This window comes from Thalassophryne amazonica, chromosome 10 (genome assembly GCF_902500255.1).
Source record: "Thalassophryne amazonica chromosome 10, fThaAma1.1, whole genome shotgun sequence".
NCBI classification, from domain to species: domain Eukaryota; kingdom Metazoa; phylum Chordata; class Actinopteri; order Batrachoidiformes; family Batrachoididae; genus Thalassophryne; species Thalassophryne amazonica.
The window spans coordinates 6,980,834-7,000,549 of record NC_047112.1 but is presented as its reverse complement, the minus strand read 5'-3'; the positions used below and the strand labels follow the sequence as shown (position 1 = coordinate 7,000,549).

The following is a 19,716-nucleotide window of genomic DNA, read 5'->3' as shown; positions in this document are numbered from 1 at the left end:
TTTGCTCATTTACTAGTGTGCTTGGGGTCACTGTCTTGTTGAAACACCCATTTCAAGGGCATGTCCTCTTCAGCATAAGGCAACATGACCTCTTCAAGTATTCTGACATATCCAAACTGATCCATGATACCTGGTATGTGATATATAGGCCCAACACCATAGTAGGAGAAACATGCCCATATCATGATGCTTGCACCACCATGCTTCACTGTCTTCACTGTGAACTGTGGCTTGAATTCAGAGTTTGGGGGTCGTCTCACAAACCGTCTGCGGCCCTTGGACCCAAAAAGAACAATTTTACTCTCATCAGTCCACAAAATATTCCTCCATTTCTCTTTAGGCCAGTTGATGTGTTCTTTGGAAAATTGTAACCTCTTCTGCATGTCTTTTATTTAACAGAGGGACTTTGCGGGGGATTCTTGCAAATAAATTAGCTTCACACAGGCGTCTTCTAACTGTTACAGCACTTACAGGTAACTCCAGACTGTCTTTGATCATCCTGGAGCTGATCAATGGGTGAGCCTTTGCCATTCTGGTTATTCTTCTATCCATTTTGATGGTTGTTTTCCATTTTCTTCCATGCATCTCTGGTTTTTTGTCCATTTTAAAGCATTGGAGATTATTGTAGATGAACAGCCTATAATGTTTTGCACCTGCGTATACGTTTTCCCCTCTCCAATCAACTTTTTAATCAAACTACGCTGTTCTTCTGAACAATGTCTTGAACGTCCCATTTTCCTCAGACTTTCAAAGAGAAAAGCATGTAGACACAGGTGCTGGCTTCATGCTTAAACAGGGGACACCTGATTCACACCTGTTTGTTCCACAAAACTGACAAACTCACTGACTGAATCCCACACTTCTATTATTGTGAACACCCCCTTTTCTACTTTTTTTTTTTTTACTAATAGCCCAATTTCATAGCCTTAAGAGTGTGCATATCATGAATGCTTGGTCTTGTTGGATTTGTGAGAATCTATTAAATCTACTGGTACCTTGTTTCCCATGTAACAATAAGAAATATACTCAAAACCTGGATTAATCTTTTTAGTCTCATAGAACTACTATTATTCTAAACACTAGTGTATGCCACTGCATACACCAGTTAGCGTTGCTACAACATGATGAGGTGGGTGGCCAGTTCCTTTCCTCACTGCCTTATACCTTCCACAACTATAATTCACTGCTGGGTGGGCACCAGGGGGCATCAGGTGTCAGTCCCAGCCAGGATTCATACCAGTGACCTTTTCCATAGAAAGGCAGTGCTCTAACCACTGAACCATGTGATGGTACTGTACGATAAATCTCCTTGATGTTGGCAGGAACCATGCAAGAAGGAGACGAATGAGGGAAGCCACCAAGACATATAACTTGATATGACTTCATGGTGCGGTGGAACATAGAAAGACTTTAATGCAAAGATAAATTTCAAATACAGATATACACATACATACATACGTAGCTCATCAACTGCTTATCTGGGATGATTTGTGAGTGCAACAGCTCCAGCAGGGGACCCCAAACTTCCCTTTCCAGGGCCACATTGACCACCTCTGACTGGGGGATGCCGAGGTGTTCCCAGGTCAGTGTGGAGATATAATCTCTCCACCTAGTCCTGGGTCTTCCCCGGATCTCCTCCCAGATGGACGTGCCTGGAACACCTCCCTAGGGAGGCACCCAGGGGGCATCCTTACCAGATGCCCAAACCACCTCAGGTGGCTCCTTTCAACAAAAAGGATCAGTGGCTCTACTCCGAGCTCCCCACAGATGACTGAGCTTCTCACCCTATCTCTAAGGGAGACACCAGCCACCCTCCTGAGGAAACCAATTGTACCCATGATCTAGTTCTTTCGATCATGACCCAACCCTCATGACCATAGGTGAGAGTAGGAATGAAGACTGACCGGCAGGTCGAGAGCTTTGCCTTTTGGCTTAACTACCTTTTTGTCACAAGAGTACAGTAAAGCGAATGCATCATCGTCCCTGCTGCGCCGATTCTCTAGACAATCTCACAGTCCATTGTCCCCTCACTCGTAAACAGACCCATAGGTACTTGAACTATTTCACTTGGGGCAAAAACCTCATTCCCTACCCAGAGTAAGCAGTCCATCGGCTTCCTGCTAAGAACCATGGCCTCAGATTTAGAGGTGCTGATCCTCATCCCAGTCGCTTCACACTCGGCTGAGAACTAATCCCTGCTCCCCCCCGACTACACCTTGATATCCTGCCCATGTACATCACAAACAGGATTGGTGACAAGGTGCAGCCCTGGCGGAGGCCAACCCCACCAGAAACTGGTCCGACTTACTACTGAATTGAGGACCCGAACACAGCTCTCGTTTTGTGAGTACAGAGAATGGATGGTCTTGAGAAGGGACGCCCTCACTCCATACTCGCGCAGCACCTCCCACAGTATCTCCCAGGGCACTCGATCATACGCCTTCTTCAACTCCACAAAACACATGTAGACTGGATGGACATACTCCTAAAATAAGGTAAAATAGGTAGCTGACATTTTTCAATGGTAGTAATAAATTATGCAGTTTAGGTTTCTATAATTCTATAATGACTTGGAATGTCGTGTGAGTCTAGAATTTTTCAGAACCTTAGACCTCAACAGTTTTTAGAAGAAGAGCTCAACCCTTTTATTTCCTGTTAATTATGTAATTTTAATGTTAATTTATTGTTTTTTGTTTAGGTTCTTGTTATCATAGACACACTATTATTATTATCATTATAATTTTTATTATTATTTTATTATTACTTCTATTTTGCCATTTGATTTTTAAATGGACCACAATGGAAACAAGTGTTTTCACTTTCTTGTGTCATCCAACATATTTACAATTATATTATGTACTTACATTGTACTTGCTAAATAAAACCATGCACTCACGCACACATGCACCCACACACACAGACACCACTTTGCTTTTAATATATAGATGATTTACTGCCCCCTGCTGGAATGGCGTGAGTCGAGAGTGTCATCATCAATATCCATTGTTCAGTGTTGTTAGCTAAAATCGGTAGTTTCTCCAAAAATATTAGTCCTCTCAACGTTCCATTGTGGCAGCGTTCATCCTTGGAGCGTGTAGAGCTGGTCCAGTGTCCCGTGACCAGGATGAAAACCACACTGCTCCTCCTGAATCCGAGGTTCGACCATCAGTCGAATTCTCCTCTCCAGTACTCTGGAATAGACCTTACCGGGAAGGCTGAGGAGTGTGATTCCCCCTATAGTTGGAACACACCCTCCGGTCCCCCTTCTTAAACAGAGGGACCACCACCCCAGTCTGCTAATCCAGAGGCACTGTCCCCGATCGCCACGCGATGTTGCAGAGGCGTGTCAGCCAAGACAGTCCCACAACACCCAGAAACTTAAGGTACTCAGGACGGATTTCATCCACCCCAGGAGCCTTGCCACCGAGGAGCTTTCTAACCACCTCGGTGACTTCGGCCTGGGTAATGGATGAGTCCGCCTCTGAGTCCCCAGTCTCTGCTTCCTCTTCGGAAGACGTGACGATGGGATCCCATCGTCTCAATCCCATCGTCACGTGCCAATAACTGTTTTTTATTTTTCAGTAAATATGTGTATTTTACTAAATATTCTGATTGTATAAAAATTGGATCAGATTCAGAACCTATTTTAAATTATGCATGTAAAGATCAATGATGCCAAGGATAAGAAATATTATAAGAAGTAAAAAGTAAGTAAGTCCCTTCGGCTGCTCCCGTGTTTGCACTCGGGGTCGCCACAGCAAATCCAAGGTGGATCTGCATGTTGAATTGGTATAAGTTTTACACCTCCTCAAGTTCTTGGAGTGCTCTACTCATCTTCTCAAGTTCTTGAGGTGCTCCATGCTCATCTCCTCCTCAAGTTCTTGAGGTGCTCCATGCTCATCTCCTCCTCAAGTTCTTGAGGTACTCCATGCTCATCTCCTCCTCAAGTGCTTAAGGTGCTCCATGCTCATCTCCTCCTCAAGTGCTTAAGGTGCTCCATGCTCATCCCCTCAAGTTCTTGAGGTGCTCCATGCTCATCTCCTCCTCAAGTTCTTGAGGTACTCCATGCTCATCTCCTCCTCAGGTTCTTGAGGTACTCCATGCTCATCCCCTCAAATTCTTGAGGTGCTCCATGCTCATTTCCTCCTCAAGTTCTTCAGATGAAATTGACACACTGTTGTGATTTGAGTGATTGTGTCAACAGTTCTTCTTCTGTCAGCCCACTTCTTGAAGATTTCTTTTTCCACCACATATCCAAGACCAGGTAAAGGTGGTGTGGTGTCATAGACATCCATCTGTATGGGTACATCCTCCAGAGACATTCCCGGGCCAGATGGGATTCACAATATTTCCAGTGGATTCTGTGTCCATGCAGGTGTTTTGTATAAGTCGGACATGTCTGAGAAACATCCAGTGGAGGAGTACAGAAGGATTCCAAATCAGATGCACAAACCACCTCAACTGCATCCTTTCAATGAATGAGTAGCGTTCCCAGTTTGAGGTCCCGCTGGACATTACCATGTCTTTTAGGGTGAGTCCAGCCCAGCTGTAAAATAAATTAATTTTACTTCTTCAAGAACTGCTGCCTTATGATGGAGGATGGCTCTACTAACAGTAACTTCTTGTCTGAAGGTAGACAGGACTCCTGATGCTTCCAGGTCTAGGAGGGAAGTCTGTTAAGGACTTATGGGTGACCAAGCCTTTGTTTATCCATAGAGTGTGAGATAGTGTGGGTTCACCACATACAAGCATAGACACAGAGGTCTGGTGCAAAGCAACAAGTCTGTGTCCACCGCTAGAACTCAACTTACGTCCCAGATGTTTGAAACTTTACAGGAATGGTCCAACTTCTCAGGTGTTGTGTCTCCACTGTGGTGAAGACCTACCGGGCTCATGCAGCTATGTATGCAGTGACATAACTTTGCAACAGTTTTGGCTGCAACATAGATTTTCTCATTCCTCCTTGAGTACTCAAATCCTCGTTGGACTTTGTTGAGAAGAAACCCAACAATGCCTGCAATTCTTCATGAGTCCACTTGTTGCCTCGCCCATACAATTCTTCTGCTCTTGCTCTCTTTTCACTAGTCTGGCTTGGCCAGTTCAGAACCAATCAGCATCTATTCCCACCAAGTGATTTTTCAAAGACCACTCAGAGGTACCTACGCTGGAACAGGGGTAGAAAGTCACCCCAGATAGAGACCCGGGAATTTACAGCATTATACTGATTGATACCCCGTAGGGCTGCAAGTGTTCAAGTGTGAATCCACAGAGAAGTGAGTTGGGTTTAAGCCCACTGAGGTTAGTTTGTTCCAAATGAATTAGACGTGAAAACACTTAAAACCAGAAACACCACATCCCGAAGAAAACAACATCACTTCTCCCTCTCGTCAAGCTCTGCCGTGTCGATTGCTCTCCATCAGTGCTCATTAAAATTCCTGGGGCGGCCGTGTGATAAATATTTACGCAGCTGAGGACACACTCCAAACACACTTGAGCAGCTGGATTTGGCTGCCGATAGCGTTAAGTGCCTTGGGGCGGGGGGGGGGGGGGGGGGGCTGGCAGTGCCGCGAAGGGAGATCCGCAGCCCGTCGCAAGGGTGTATATGTTAGGCACTTAGTGTCAAGATAACCAGAGGAGGGCATCGATTTATGACCGTTAATTGAAGTTAACTCTTTTTGTGTGTGTGTGTGTGTGTGTGTGTGTGTGCATCCACATCAAAGAACAGTCTCAAAATGTGTGAGGTTTATGGAAATGAAGAGGAAAATATCACACATCTGGATATACACACTCAAATACACACAGTGTGTAACCACAGTGGAAATGGACTCGTCACTACTGTTCCACAGTGCTGTTGTCAGTAAGGGGGGTGGGGGTGGTGGTGGTGTTGGATCCCCCAGCTCCCCCCTCCTCCTGTATTCTATTATTCCTGCGGACGGGAAACAGATCATAATTCCTGGAGTCAGCAGAAAACTGGAGACTGAGAGAGTGAGAGATGGAGGGAGGGAGGAAAAACGACACAGGGAGGGGGGAGTCCTCAGGTGGCTGCTGGCTTCCACTGAGGTCAAACATGAAACTAGAATGTGTGTTTGTTTTGTTTCCATGCATTTCCACAGTGCCGTTACTTCTTCGGTTTTTGGATATTCGAGCCGCGTCCATGAAACAACCTGCAGCTACACGACCTCAAACAGGTCTGATCCTGTCGCACTGATCATCTCAGACATTTAGAGGAAGATTAGTAGAAATGAACCTGATTTCTACAGCACTTTTCCATCTGAAACAGATGTGCTTTACAATGATGCATCACATTCACCCATCCACATACTTACAAACCCGCACCGATGTCAGCATGCTGCCATGTAAGGACCCCAAGGAACCTTCGAGATTTTCTGATCTGACAGGGATTCGAACTGAGGAGTCTCTGGTCACAAACTCACCTCTCTTAATATTAGGGCAGTCTCCCACTGCTGATTTTTTTTCCCAACAGTGTTTGTCCTGATTTTAAAATTGAGAAAATCAAGCAGGATAAAAAAAGTAGTCAAAATTCATATTACCATATTTTTGGAGCATAAATTGCACTGTAATATAAGCCAGTCACCTCTCAAACTAGTAAAAAACTGCAACTTCCACTCCAGAAAATATGGTACCTACTATTTTATATCTACTTCCATAGGAGTGGAACCAAATATTGCCGAATATACGTGAGTACATATGGTTCCATTACACAATGGTTTTGAGCATGCACAAAACACTACTCCATGTTTTGCCCACACTTTTCCAAAAAGCTAAATGGTCTCAAAACTGTCTTCTACTGAAGAGTGCGATATGGTTTTCATGGATAGCCTTCTGTTCAGAGGACCACATTAAACCCACTTATCCAATTTCCCTGACATTTGTTCAAGGATATTCCCACTGTGCATCAGTTAAATCCAACTATTTATTTTCTGTGATCAAGATTCATCCTCACACTATAAATGTTTAAAATATGTTTAAAACCTTTCCAGTTATCTACAACTCTGTACAACCCTACTTTTATCACAGATCACATCTGATTTCAGACCCCAATTGGCTATCCGATTGTTTTTGTTTTTTTCTGGAACATAAAGGGTGACTCGCTAAATTGCCACAACTACAGTGGAAAAGGTGCTTGTGAGGATCATTCCAAACAGGATTCAGGATCAGTTGGTTGCTACACAGCGACTAGAGTAGTGTGGCTTCATGTCCAAGACGACAACCATCAAATCAACAGTTTTGCGGGTAATCACTGAATACAAGCACAAATATTGGTATTGCTTTTCTGCAGTTTGCTGAGTTGTATCTGACTGTGTTGATCTGGATACTCTGTGGGACGTCCTGAGAATTTGCAGGATCCCCAATAAGGTGCTGGACATCACTGTGAGTGCTGTGCAAAGTGGGGGCAGAGTACCTGACCTCTTCCTAGTGAATTCTGGCATTCATCAGGGATGTGTTCTGGCTCCTACTCTGTTCAGTGATTGCATGGATTGGGTGTTGGATGGTTTAGGTGTTGGTTTGGGTTGTGGAACCCAGCAATTTAGGTGCTTTTATTGTTGAGGAAAGGATTACTGACTTCGAGTTTACAGACAATGTTGTGATCTTTGTGGCAACAATGGAAGACCTGACTGCAGCTCTTGAGAAGCTGAGTGAGGAGTCTGGCTGTCTGGGTTTGCCACCGTCTTGGATCAAGACTAAGCCAGGCTTTCAATGCCTTGTTGAACCCAGTTCTCAGAAGTGTATCCCATTGTGGTGAAGATATTAGCCTTGATGAGACCTTGAATATCACGTATATCTCTGGGGGGCTCAACTTATAAAGTTGAGACAAGCCTAGGAAGAACTTGTAACATCATGAGGTCACTGGCCAGAGGTATTTGGTGATGCCAGTACTGTTGCAAGTGAACGCACGTCAAAGCCTTCAGGATCGTGGTGCTTCCTGTCTTACTGTATGGTTGTGAGACTTAGACACTAATGCCCCGTTTACACCGGACTGAGACCTATATAAGACCTACAAGATCATGAAATGTTGTCAACTCTCACAAGTCTTGGCTGGTCTCTATTTCAATCTGTTATTTGCGTTTACACCAAGCTTGCATTGCGACTGAATTGTGCAATTGAAAACAAAGTTAATATTCGCAATCATTGATGCACACCCATTCAGAGTCAACTGAGAGTTTATTACCACCAATAGGATCAAGTTGAGAGTGAGTCAAGACCTGAGAGAGTTTATCAAGACCGCTTATAAGACCAACATATCTATTAACTGGTTTCACAACTTCTGCAAGTGTTTTAAACAATTCAATACACTCGCACACCTGTTGGAGACTAATGGGGAGTGACAGAGAGTGATGGCGACCAAGAGGGATCTTCTTTCTGACCATGGAGACCCCATTGAGACCAGCCTGCAACCCCAGCAAGAGCCAGTGGGAGTGAAGGCGAGCAGAGGCCATTTTCCGATCGCAGATCGGTCGTGGACTTTGTGTAAACGTGGTGTAACCAATGACCTGAAGTGACGACTGATGTCTTGCTATGAGGTCACTTTGGAGGATCCTTGGGTTCTGCTGGAATGACTTTGAGTGAAATGAACATTTACTGACTCAGACAAATATTAAGGATTTTACTTGAATTGTGATGGACTGCCAACTATAACATTCTGGTGATGTGGTACATATGTGTGGTCATGATCCTGGGTGCAAGGTCCTCACTGTTGAGGACCCAAAAAACTGGGAAAAAGACCAAGAAAATGCCAGCATATCACCCAGGTGCAGTGGAGGAGGCTAATTTCAGGAGGGGGTGGCGATGGACTAGCTGTCTGTCTGGGTGGGTGATACCCAGGACTCAGTTCAGCTCTGCAGTGTGGTGAATGCAGGATGCTCCCAGATCCGAGTTCAATCATAAAACATCTTCAAATGACCAAAGAGGAGTCAAAGAGGAGTCACTCTCTCACTACTGTTGTTCAAACCGCATGGAACTGGAGTTCCCAAATGTGAATCTGGACAAGCAACTCTGTGAAGAAGCAAAGCAAGAGTCTAAAATCTCCAAACCACGCTGCATTACTACAATTACTTCAGACTTCTAAAATGTAGAACAAGTGTATAACATACTGTCACAATACGAGGTCTGTGATGAAAAAAGCGGTCCTTTTTATTTTTTTCAAAAAATAAATGGATTTGATTCATATGTTTTTACGTCAGACATGCTTGAACCCTCGTGCGCATGCGTGAGTTTTTTTTCACGCGTGTCGGTGACGTCATTCGCCTGTGGGCAGGCCTTGAGTGAGGAGTGCTCCACCCCGCCCGTCGGAATCTCTTTGTCTGAATAGCCGCTGCGGACGGCGCGCGTTGCTTTATCAACATTTTTTCTGGACCTGTGAGGGATATCCGAGTGGACACTATTCGAGAAATTAAGCTGGTTTTCGGTGAAAAGTTTAACGGCTGATGAGAGATTATGGGGTGTTTCTGTCGGTGTAAGGACTTCCCACAGAGCAGGATGTCGTGCAGCACTTCCAGGCGCCGTCGTCGGCCTGTTTCGACCTGAAAACTTAATTCACCCAGGACGTCGTGAGAGAACAGAGAAGATTCAGAAGAGAATTCGAAAAAAGGCCGAGTCATTTCCGTGACGACTCGGCGAATCTGTGTGCGCCGCGACAGGAAAAACACCTCCGTGTTGAAAACCATTTGTAAAATTCCGGCGGCTTTTGATGGCTTTCAACAAGTGAGTAACTGAGAAATTGTTTAACAGCTTGGGCATGTTCCAACTTGCCCGTTAAGGTTTCCAACGGAGGTGTTTTTCCTGTCGCGACCCCCCGCGGTCAGGTCCGGCCCGACATGCAACTCTGCCCGCACGTTCTTTCATTACAAAATGTCCGTTAACAATGGAATGTCCGAATAAACTCCTCATGCTGACTTCTTCTGAAAGTTCTCTGTTCTCTGACGACTTACTGGGTTAACAGAGCCTGAAATGTGGAAGTTTTCAACTTGAAACGGTGAGACGCTGCCGCCTTGAAGCGCAGATCGCCGTCAGGCACCGTGGGCCGTCCTTAAAGCGACAGTTACAGACCAAAATCTCTCATCAGCCGTTAAAATTTTTACCGAAAACCAGCTGAATTTATCGAATGGTGTCCACTCAGTTGTGCCTTACAGTTTTTGAAAAAAATTTTATCAAACAAAGCAGCAGTCTCTGAGCCATTCCTAAACAATGAAAAAACGACGAGAGGGTGGGCGACTCCTCACTCAAAGACTGCCCACAGGCGAATGACGTAACCGACAGGTGTGAAAAAACTCTCGCATGCCCACAAGGGTTCAAGCATGTCTGATGTAATCACACGTGATTCAAATCCATATGGTTTTTGAAAAAAATAATAATGTCCGTTACTTTTATCACAGACCTCATATATTTGTCATGTACTGTATTTGCTGGAGTACAAATTGCAATATCCACTGTTCAGAAGTGAACAGTGGATTTTTGTAGGAAGACGTGTGCACCATACACACTTTGATTTTGAAAAAATAATCAAGATGAACAAATAAGCATGTGATGGACAACATATTGGATATTATTTGAAACAGTCTGACTAACAAAAGTCATCAGATGGAGATGGGTTACTGATTGCAGGCCTTTAATTGAGTATGTTTGTGAATTGTTGGACTGTATTTTTGTGATTGGTGATTCCTGGGGAAACCCGACATAAATAACAATAATAATTATTATTATTTATAATGAGTGCATGTTTTTTTTCTGTGTATAAACTGCACCTGAGAATAAGTCGCAGGCCTTAGGAACTGCGATTAATACTCTGGAAAATATGCTATGTCGGGTTCTGGTTGATCTCACTTGCTGCTTCAAGTTTCATTTCCCAACACAACTTATTCGTCTCTTCGCTCTTTGTTTTTCTCATTCACGTCATTCTCTGAACATGGTCCTCAACTCATTGCTCTGACTTTCTCACCAGCCATTGATCACTTTATTCCTCAACTCAGTCATCTCTATTTAAGGGATAAGAAGAATGTTGGAACTTTATCGCTCACATGTGCAGCTGGGATCAACCTTATGTGGTGCCATGCCGGGCGCTCAACTGCACACCAGGAACAACTCGGGGAACTCTTGACACACGCAACTTGGGACCTCGCCCAAGGGACGTTAATGACTTTTCTGTTAGAGAGAGAAAAGGCTGGAAAGGACATGCCCATCTGTCTGAGGTCGATTCATTTCAATTCCTGCTGACTTCCCTTCTGGGACCAATCCTGACGTGCCAGCGTGAAGAGAAGCAGTGTGGGAGGTCAGGCCGAGGGCGGGCAGCGATGGTGTTTGGGGCGGATGACATATTGGGGAGGAGGAATAAACACTCTCCTATAAGCTACATCTCCTCAAGAGAAGTTTCCTCTCCTTGCAGCATTCCTCACCTTATCAGCACCAAAAATCACCCGCTTTCATCGTGCCCAAACAGGGAGAGCCAGAACATGTGTGCCTTTGAGAATGTGAAAAATCGCTCTCCTTCACCCCGACTCGCTCTTTCTGTGTGTAAGCTGGTGATAAAGTGATAAGCGCTTGGAGAAAAAGAACGAGCTGTCTGCTGGCGAAGCGGTCGCTCAGTCCCGCTGACCGAGCGCGCTCCCAAATCCAGAGTCCCAAAGATGGGAGCAGCAGAGGGAGGGAGGTGCAGAGGGAGTACAACGCAAGGGACGAGCAAGCTGGAGAATGATTGAGTGAGAAAGAGAAATAAATCGAGCGAGCAAGAGAGAGAGAGAGAGAGAGAGAGAGAGAGAGAGAGAGAGAAGGGGGGCGAGCAAGGAAAAGTAATGTGACAAAGCAGCCTCAGGGTTACAGGAATGTGGAGGCTCCAGAGTTCAGGAGAGTTTGAACGAGAGCAGTCCCAGAATTAATTACCCAATCAAGATAACAAGCCAGGGAAAGACATTAGAGAGGTCACATGGCAATTAACCCCCCAGTTTAAAACCACACATGCATGCACAAATTTTAAGGGGAAAAAAAAGGTGAGGTAAAACAACAACAAAAAACCCCAAAAACAAAAAAAGGAATGCATTTGTTTAAAAAAAACAAAAACAAAAATGCATCAATATTAAGCCTTTGCACTCATATAAATAATAACTCAGATCTCTTTTTAAAAAAAGTAAAAATACCGCTAAAGAGACAGACACATCCACACGCTTTAACAATTATCCTCCAGTTAAGCATCAGCGCATTTGATGAAAAAAATAAATAAAAAATCCAGCTAATGCCACCTCTCATGACTTTGCTTGGACCTGATTTGTACCAATTATCTCATTCAAACGGTTCTTCTGCCTCTACAGGTGCAGGTCCAGTTGTGCCAACGAGATCTCAAACTGTCCTGGATTCTCACAACTGCCTGAAAGCTTCACGATTAATCTTTAAAATTTCTAACAAATTCTTTTCTGTGACACTCTCTACTTTTGTCTCCTCATCTTCTCTCCTTTAATTAAGGAAAACCATCACTGATATTCGCTGCATTTTTTAAAATAATTTAAAAAAATTATATAAAAATGAAATTTCCATTTATTTATGTCAATTTTTTTTTTTTTGTTGGAATCGCATTTCATCAAATTAAAATTCTAACTGTGCAAGGACAAAAAAATCGATACAGCCGTGTGTCATGACATTATTTTTGTGCTATCAATTAATGGATTTAAAATGTGCTTAAATTTCCCTTAAATCTGAAGAATCAGTATGACCTCCACCCCTGTTGATGTCACTGGAGGGCAAATAGATGGCAACCTCCTGGGACCCGGCACCAGTCACATTCAGCATCATCATCTCAGAGGCGAGCATGATGGAGTATATAAGAGCAGCCCCTTCATCATTTAAAGCCAATGTGTGTGAGAGCAGTTTGTTTTTAGAACCAAAACAAGGAGTACTATATTTTTCTATAGTATAGGGTGCATCAGAGTATAAGTTGTACTTACTAGAAATGCCTCTTACAAAGGAAAAAAAAACATATAAAAGTTGCACTGGAGTATAAGTTGCACCTGTTAAGAAATGCCTTTTGCAGAAGAAAAATCCATAAATAAGGAGTTCAAGTTGCAGGACCTCTCAAACTAAAAAAAAAAACAAAACATAAAATGCAACTTATGCTCCAGATAATATGTTAACTGTTTTGATAAAACAAATGGATTTGGCTAGCTGTGGTATAGTGGAAATCTCTGACTTGCATGCATGTGGTAAATATTCCGTGCATCAAATTATGTGATCCCAAACCGCGGACATGTGACTGTGTGCCCAAAATTTACAAAGAAATGAAAGAAAAAAAATACACTTTATTTTCATGTAATGTTTCGCCTTCTGCATTATAGATCTGTCAAGAATATTTGTATTTTATCTACACATGATGTTATAGCATCTTGCACGGTACATTTCAAATACTGTTCTAACAAACAGTAATGAAAATTTAAAATGCAATTGTTTTGAATCAATTTGTTCGAGTTATCGGTGTAATGTGAAGTAAATATGAGTACTCAGTTGTATTCTTGGGTCTATTTTTAAATTTGCGGTAAATTATGTAGAGTATTCAATGTATCACAGTAGCTATATTGCAAAACAATCATGTTGGCCCAAGTATCATGATACATACCGTATCATGAGGTCTTTGTTGATACTTGGCTTTAGTATCAGCTGGAGTATCAGTGCAAAAGCTGAGGACTTTCATTTGCTCAAATAATTGTCACTATTGAAATTCTTCAAGTTCATGACAGAAAATACCAAAAATGACAAACAAACCACAGCATCAGTTAGTGAGTCTCTGCTGTAGTTTCTATCAAATCATAATTTGTATAATCTTTTTTGTGTGGGGGTGGGGGGGTGCCTCTACCTGTGCTGGTGGAGACACCCTGGCAGGTTTGGGTTGTTGACCACAGTACACAGAGCGAGTCGTGGACTCGAGGAGGACGGAGTCGGATGTGGTTCACACATTCCACCAGACTCAGATTACACTGCAGGAAACACCGGCTCTGAAAGACACACACTGCCCTGCTCTCTGATTTATAAACACACAGCAATACTCCACCACCGCACACATGAGAATCTCAGCGACGACTCCATCCCTCACTCACTTTCCTCCTTTCCTTCCTGCCTTTCCTGCTCCTCTCAGACTGTTGACTCTTCACTCTGCTCCCGTTTCCTCAAAACGAGGACAACAGACACCAGAGCGACTGTTGTGGAGAATGGAACCTCATCTTTTGTCAAGTTCACATTCTCAGACTGACTGAAGAAAAAAGTATGGTCATAAATGAAAACAATTAAACATTTCAAAAAATTGTTTTAAAACATTACAAAGTCTCAATGTCTCTGACGCCTGAATGACACTCTTCTGTGTCCTGGTCAGCTTTTCATCATATTTCTATAGATCGTACCTTCTGAATGTGAGACCAATATATGTCTCATATTCAGAAAGCTGAGAGTGTTCTGAACATTATGATATGCAACACACGTGCATTATAGTAAAAGAAATTACCTTAAAAGGGGAATTATGGTAGCACGGTAAAATCCAGAAAATACCCTGAGGGTTTTAAGGGTTAAAGCAGCTAATTTGAAAACATTTTCTTTCCTACTCTGAAGATATTTACGACATACAAATGTACATACTGTACTTTTCACCTACATATATTTGATAAAAGTGGTTAAATGCCATAAAAGTGGACAAAAGGAGTGTTACGTCTACAGTCGGACGACCCCATTAAGAAAATTTTTCATAGTTGTCAGGAAGCTTCAGGTACAAAAGCGTGTGCTTCAACAGCAGAAAGACAGATGGATACATTCATAAAATATTGTCCTGTTATTAATTCTTGTGTTTGACATAACTTTTGTGCATGTGCTACGTAGGTTTTGTGCTGTCACGATACCTGTCATTCTAGCAAGGTTCCTCCAAAAATTATAATACCACTTGTCACGGTGATGGTTCAGTAAGTCGTGTTAAATATTGCTGTTTCATTGTTTGTTTTAAAAGAGTTCAATATTGCCAGAACATCATCTCTTATCACTTTTAACAACCTCTCCATCACTTACTTAATCCACGTGTAACATGTCATGTATTTTCGAATGTCGTGACTCTTTCTGTACGTCAAAGTGTTTCTATTGCGGTTATTCGAAGTAAGGTTTTTGCAAATTGCCTGAAAAACCTCTTTATGTGAGTGGAGAAACTTTTTTGTGATATCTGAGTACCCCCCCCCCCCCCCGAATGAAACACAGGTTTTCATTAACCCTTAGAGCTCAACAGGGTATTTTCTTTCACATACAGTAGTGTTCAGAATAATAGTAGTGCTATGTGACTAAAAAGATTAATCCAGGTTTTGAGTATATTTCTTATTGTTACATGGGAAACAAGGTACCAGTAGATTCAGTAGATTCTCACAAATCCAACAAGACCAAGCATTCATGATATGCACACTCTTAAGGCTATGAAATTGGGCTATTAGTAAAAAAAAGTAGAAAAGGGGGTGTTCACAATAATAGTAGTGTGGCATTCAGTCAGTGAGTTCGTCAATTTTGTGGAACAAACAGGTGTGAATCAGGTGTCCCCTATTTAAGGATGAAGCCAGCACCTGTGTCTACATGCTTTTCTCTTTGAAAGCCTGAGGAAAATGGGACGTTCAAGACATTGTTCAGAAGAACAGCCTAGTTTGATTAAAAAGTTGATTGGAGAGGGGAAAACGTATACGCAGGTGCAAAAAAATTACAGGCTGTTCATCTACAATGATCTCCAATGCTTTAAAATGGACAATAAAACCAGATACGCATGGAAGAAAACGGAAAACAACCATCAAAATGGATAGAAGAATAACCAGAATGGCAAAGGCTCACCCATTGATCAGCTCCAGGATGATCAAAGACAGTCTGGAGTTACCTGTAAGTGCTGTGGTTATACAACTAAATACTAGTTTAGTGATTCACAGGATTGCTAAAAAAAGCAGTTTGAACATAATAGTTTTGAGTTTGTAGCCTCAACAACAGATGCCACTATACTACTGTTCTCCTTGAATTGCTGGCTGTCTGAGTGGTGTCCAAAAAATGAGGTGGGCTTCATAGATAATTGGCAAAGCTTCTAGGGAAAACCTGGTCTTGTTAGGAGAGACGGCATCCATCCCACTTTGGATGGAGCAGCTCTCATTTCTAGATATCTGGCCAATTTTCTTAAATCCTCCAAACCGTGACTATCCAGGGTTGGGACCAGGAAGCAGAGTTGTAGTCTTACACACCTCTCTGTAGCTTCTCTCCCCCTGCCATCCCCTCATTACCCCATCCCCGTAGAGAAGGTGCCTGCTCCCAGACCACCAATAACCAGCAAAAATCTATTTAAGCATAACCACAGACTAAAACAGTTAAATGTGGTCTATTAAACATTAGGTCTCTCTCTTCTAAGTCCCTGTTAGTAAATTATATAATAATTGACCAACATATTGATTTATTCTGCCTTACAGAAACCTGGTTACAGCAGGATGAATATGTTAGTTTAAATGAGTCAACACCCCCGAGTCACACTAACTGCCAGAATGCTCGTAGCACGGGCCGAGGCAGAGGATTAGCAGCAATCTTCCATTCCAGCTTATTAATTAATCAAAAACTCCCTTCTGTCTGATTTTAAGATTAGGCTTAAAACTTTCCTTTTTGCTAAAGCTTATAGTTAGGGCTGGATCAGGTGACCCTGAACCATCCCTTAGTTATGCTGCTATAGACGTAGACTGCTGGGGGGTTCCCATGATGCACTGTTTCTTTCTCTTTTTGCTCTGTATGCACCACTCTGCATTTAATCATTAGTGATCAATCTCTGCTCCCCTCCACAGCATGTCTTTTTCCTGGTTCTCTCCCTCAGCCCCAACCAGTCCCAGCAGAAGACTGCCCCTCCCTGAGCCTGGTTCTGCTGGAGGTTTCTTCCTGTTAAAAGGGAGTTTTTCCTTCCCACTGTAGCCAAGTGCTTGCTCACAGGGGGTCGTTTTGACCATTGGGGTTTTACATAATTATTGTATGGCCTTGCCTTACAATATAAAGCGCCTTGGGGCAACTGTTTGTTGTGATTTGGCGCTATATAAAAAAATTGATTGATTGATTGATTGATCATTTCTTAATAACATTTACATTTACTCTGATGGACTACCCAGCAGTGGGGAATAAGTTTCATTACACTAGAAGTCTTTCAGAAAGCACTGTAACTAGGTTTAAGGATATGATTCCTTCTTTATGTTCTCTAATGCCATATACCAACACAGTGCAGAGTAGATACCTAAACTCTGTAAGTGAGATAGAGTATCTCGTCAATAGTTTTACATCCTCACTGAAGACAACTTTGGATGCTGTAGCTCCTCTGAAAAAGAGAGCTTTAAATCAGAAGTGCCTGACTCTGTGGTATAACTCACAAACTCGCAGCTTAAAGCAGATAACCCGTAAGTTGGAGAGGAAATGGCGTCTCACTAATTTAGAAGATCTTCACTTAGCCTGAAAAAAGAGTCTGTTGCTCTATAAAAAAAAGCCCTCCGTAAAGCTAGGACATCTTACTATTCATCACTAATTGAAGAAAATAAGAACAACCCCAGGTTTCTTTTCAGCACTGTAGCCAGGCTGACAAAGATTCAGAGCTCTATTGCGCCGAGTATTCCTTTAACTTTAACTAGTAATGATTTCATGACTTTCTTTGCTAATAAAATTTTAACTATTAGAGAAAAAATTACTCATAACCATCCCAAAGACGTATCGTTATCTTTGGCTGCTTTCAGTGATGCCGGTATTTGGTTAGACTCTTTCTCTCCGATTGTTCTGTCTGAGTTATTTTCATTAGTTACTTCATCCAAACCATCAACATGTCTATTAGACCCCATTCCTACCAGGCTGCTCAAGGAAGCCCTACCATTATTTAATGCTTTGATCTTAAATATGATCAATCTATCTTTATTCGTTGGCTATGTACCACAGGCTTTTAAGGTGGCAGTAATTAAACCATTACTGAAAAAGCCATCACTTGACCCAGCGATATTTAATCTAATTATAGGCCAATCTCCAACCTTCCTTTTCTCTCAAAAATTCTTGAAAGGGTAGTTTTAAAACAGCTAACTGATCATCTGCAGAGGAATGGTCTATTTGAAGAGTTTCAGTCAGGTTTTAGAATTCATCATAGTACAGAAACAGCATTAGTGAAGGTTACAAATGATCTTCTTATGGCCTCAGACAGTGGACTCATCTCTGTGCTTGTTCTGTTAGACCTCAGTGCTGCTTTTGATACTGTTGACCATAAAATTTTATTACAGAGATTAGAGCATGCCATAGGTATTAAAGGCACTGCGCTGCGGTGGTTTGAATCATATTTATCTAATAGATTACAATTTCTTCATGTAAATGGGGAATCTTCTTCACAGACTAAGGTTAATTATGGAGTTCCACAAGGTTCTGTGCTAGGACCAATTTTATTCACTTTATACATGCTTCCCTTAGGCAGTATTATTAGACGGCATTGCTTAAATTTGCATTGTTACGCAGATGATACCCAGCTTTATCTATCCATGAAGCCAGAGGACACACACCAATTAGCTAAACTGCAGGATTGTCTTACAGACATAAAGACATGGATGACCTCTAATTTCCTGCTTTTAAACTCAGATAAAACTGATGTTATTGTACTTGACCCTACAAATCTTAGAAACATGGTGTCTAACCAGATCCTTACTCTGGATGGCATTACCCTGACCTCTAGTAATACTGTGAGAAATCTTGGACTCATTTTTGATCAGGATATGTCATTCAATGCGCATATTAAACAAATATGTAGGACTGCTTTTTTGCATTTACGCAATATCTCTAAAATTAGAAAGGTCTTGTCTCAGAGTGATGCTGAAAAACTAATTCATGCATTTATTTCCTCTAGGCTGGACTATTGTAATTCATTATTATCAGGTTGTCCTAAAAGTTCCCTGAAAAGCCTTCAGTTAATTCAAAATGCTGCAGCTAGAGTACTGACGGGGACTAGAAGGAGAGAGCATATCTCACCCATATTGGCCTCTCTTCATTGGCTTCCTGTTAATTCTAGAATAGAATTTAAAATTCTTCTTCTTACTTATAAGGTTTTGAATAATCAGGTCCCATCTTATCTTAGGGACCTCATAGTACCATATCACCCCAATAGAGCGCTTTGCTCTCAGACTGCAGGCTTCCTTGTAGTTCCTAGGGTTTTTAAGAGTAGAATGGGAGGCAGAGCCTTCAGCTTTCAGGCTCCTCTCCTGTGGAACCAGCTCCCAATTCAGATCAGGGAGACAGACACCCTCTCTACTTTTAAGATTAGGCTTAAAACTTTCCTTTTTGCTAAAGCTTATAGTTAGGGCTGGATCAGGTGACCCTGAACCATCCCTTAGTTATGCTGCTATAGACTTAGACTGCTGGGGGGTTCCCATGATGCACTGAGTGTTTCTTTCTTTTTTTGCTCTGTATGCACCACACTGCATTTAATCATTAGTGACTGATCTCTGCTCCCCTCCACAGCATGTCTTTTTCCTGGTTCTCTCCCTCAGCCCCAACCAGTCCCAGCAGAAGACTGCCCCTCCCTGAGCCTGGTTCTGCTGGAGGTTTCTTCCTGTTAAAAGGGAGTTTTTCCTTCCCACTGTAGCCAAGTGCTTGCTCATAGGGGGTCGTTTTGACCGTTGGGGTTTTTTTTCCGTAATTATTGTATGGCCTTGCCTTACAATATAAAGCGCCTTG

The 19,716-nt window shown here is 42.4% G+C and overlaps 1 protein-coding gene across 3 annotated transcripts in view; it reads right to left on the bottom strand.

Moving 5' to 3' along the window:
• gmds (GDP-mannose 4,6-dehydratase) overlaps positions 1-19,716 on the bottom strand; it is a 357,438-nt gene that overhangs the window by 18,935 nt on the left and 318,787 nt on the right. The window contains exon 10 of one of the 3 annotated variants that reach the window (XM_034179365.1): positions 13,853-13,991. The exons of the other annotated variants lie outside the window; for them this stretch is intronic. Coding sequence (XP_034035256.1) covers positions 13,853-13,991 — 139 coding nt within the window. The remainder of the gene's footprint in view (positions 1-13,852; positions 13,992-19,716) is intronic. 3 annotated transcript variants of the gene reach the window in all.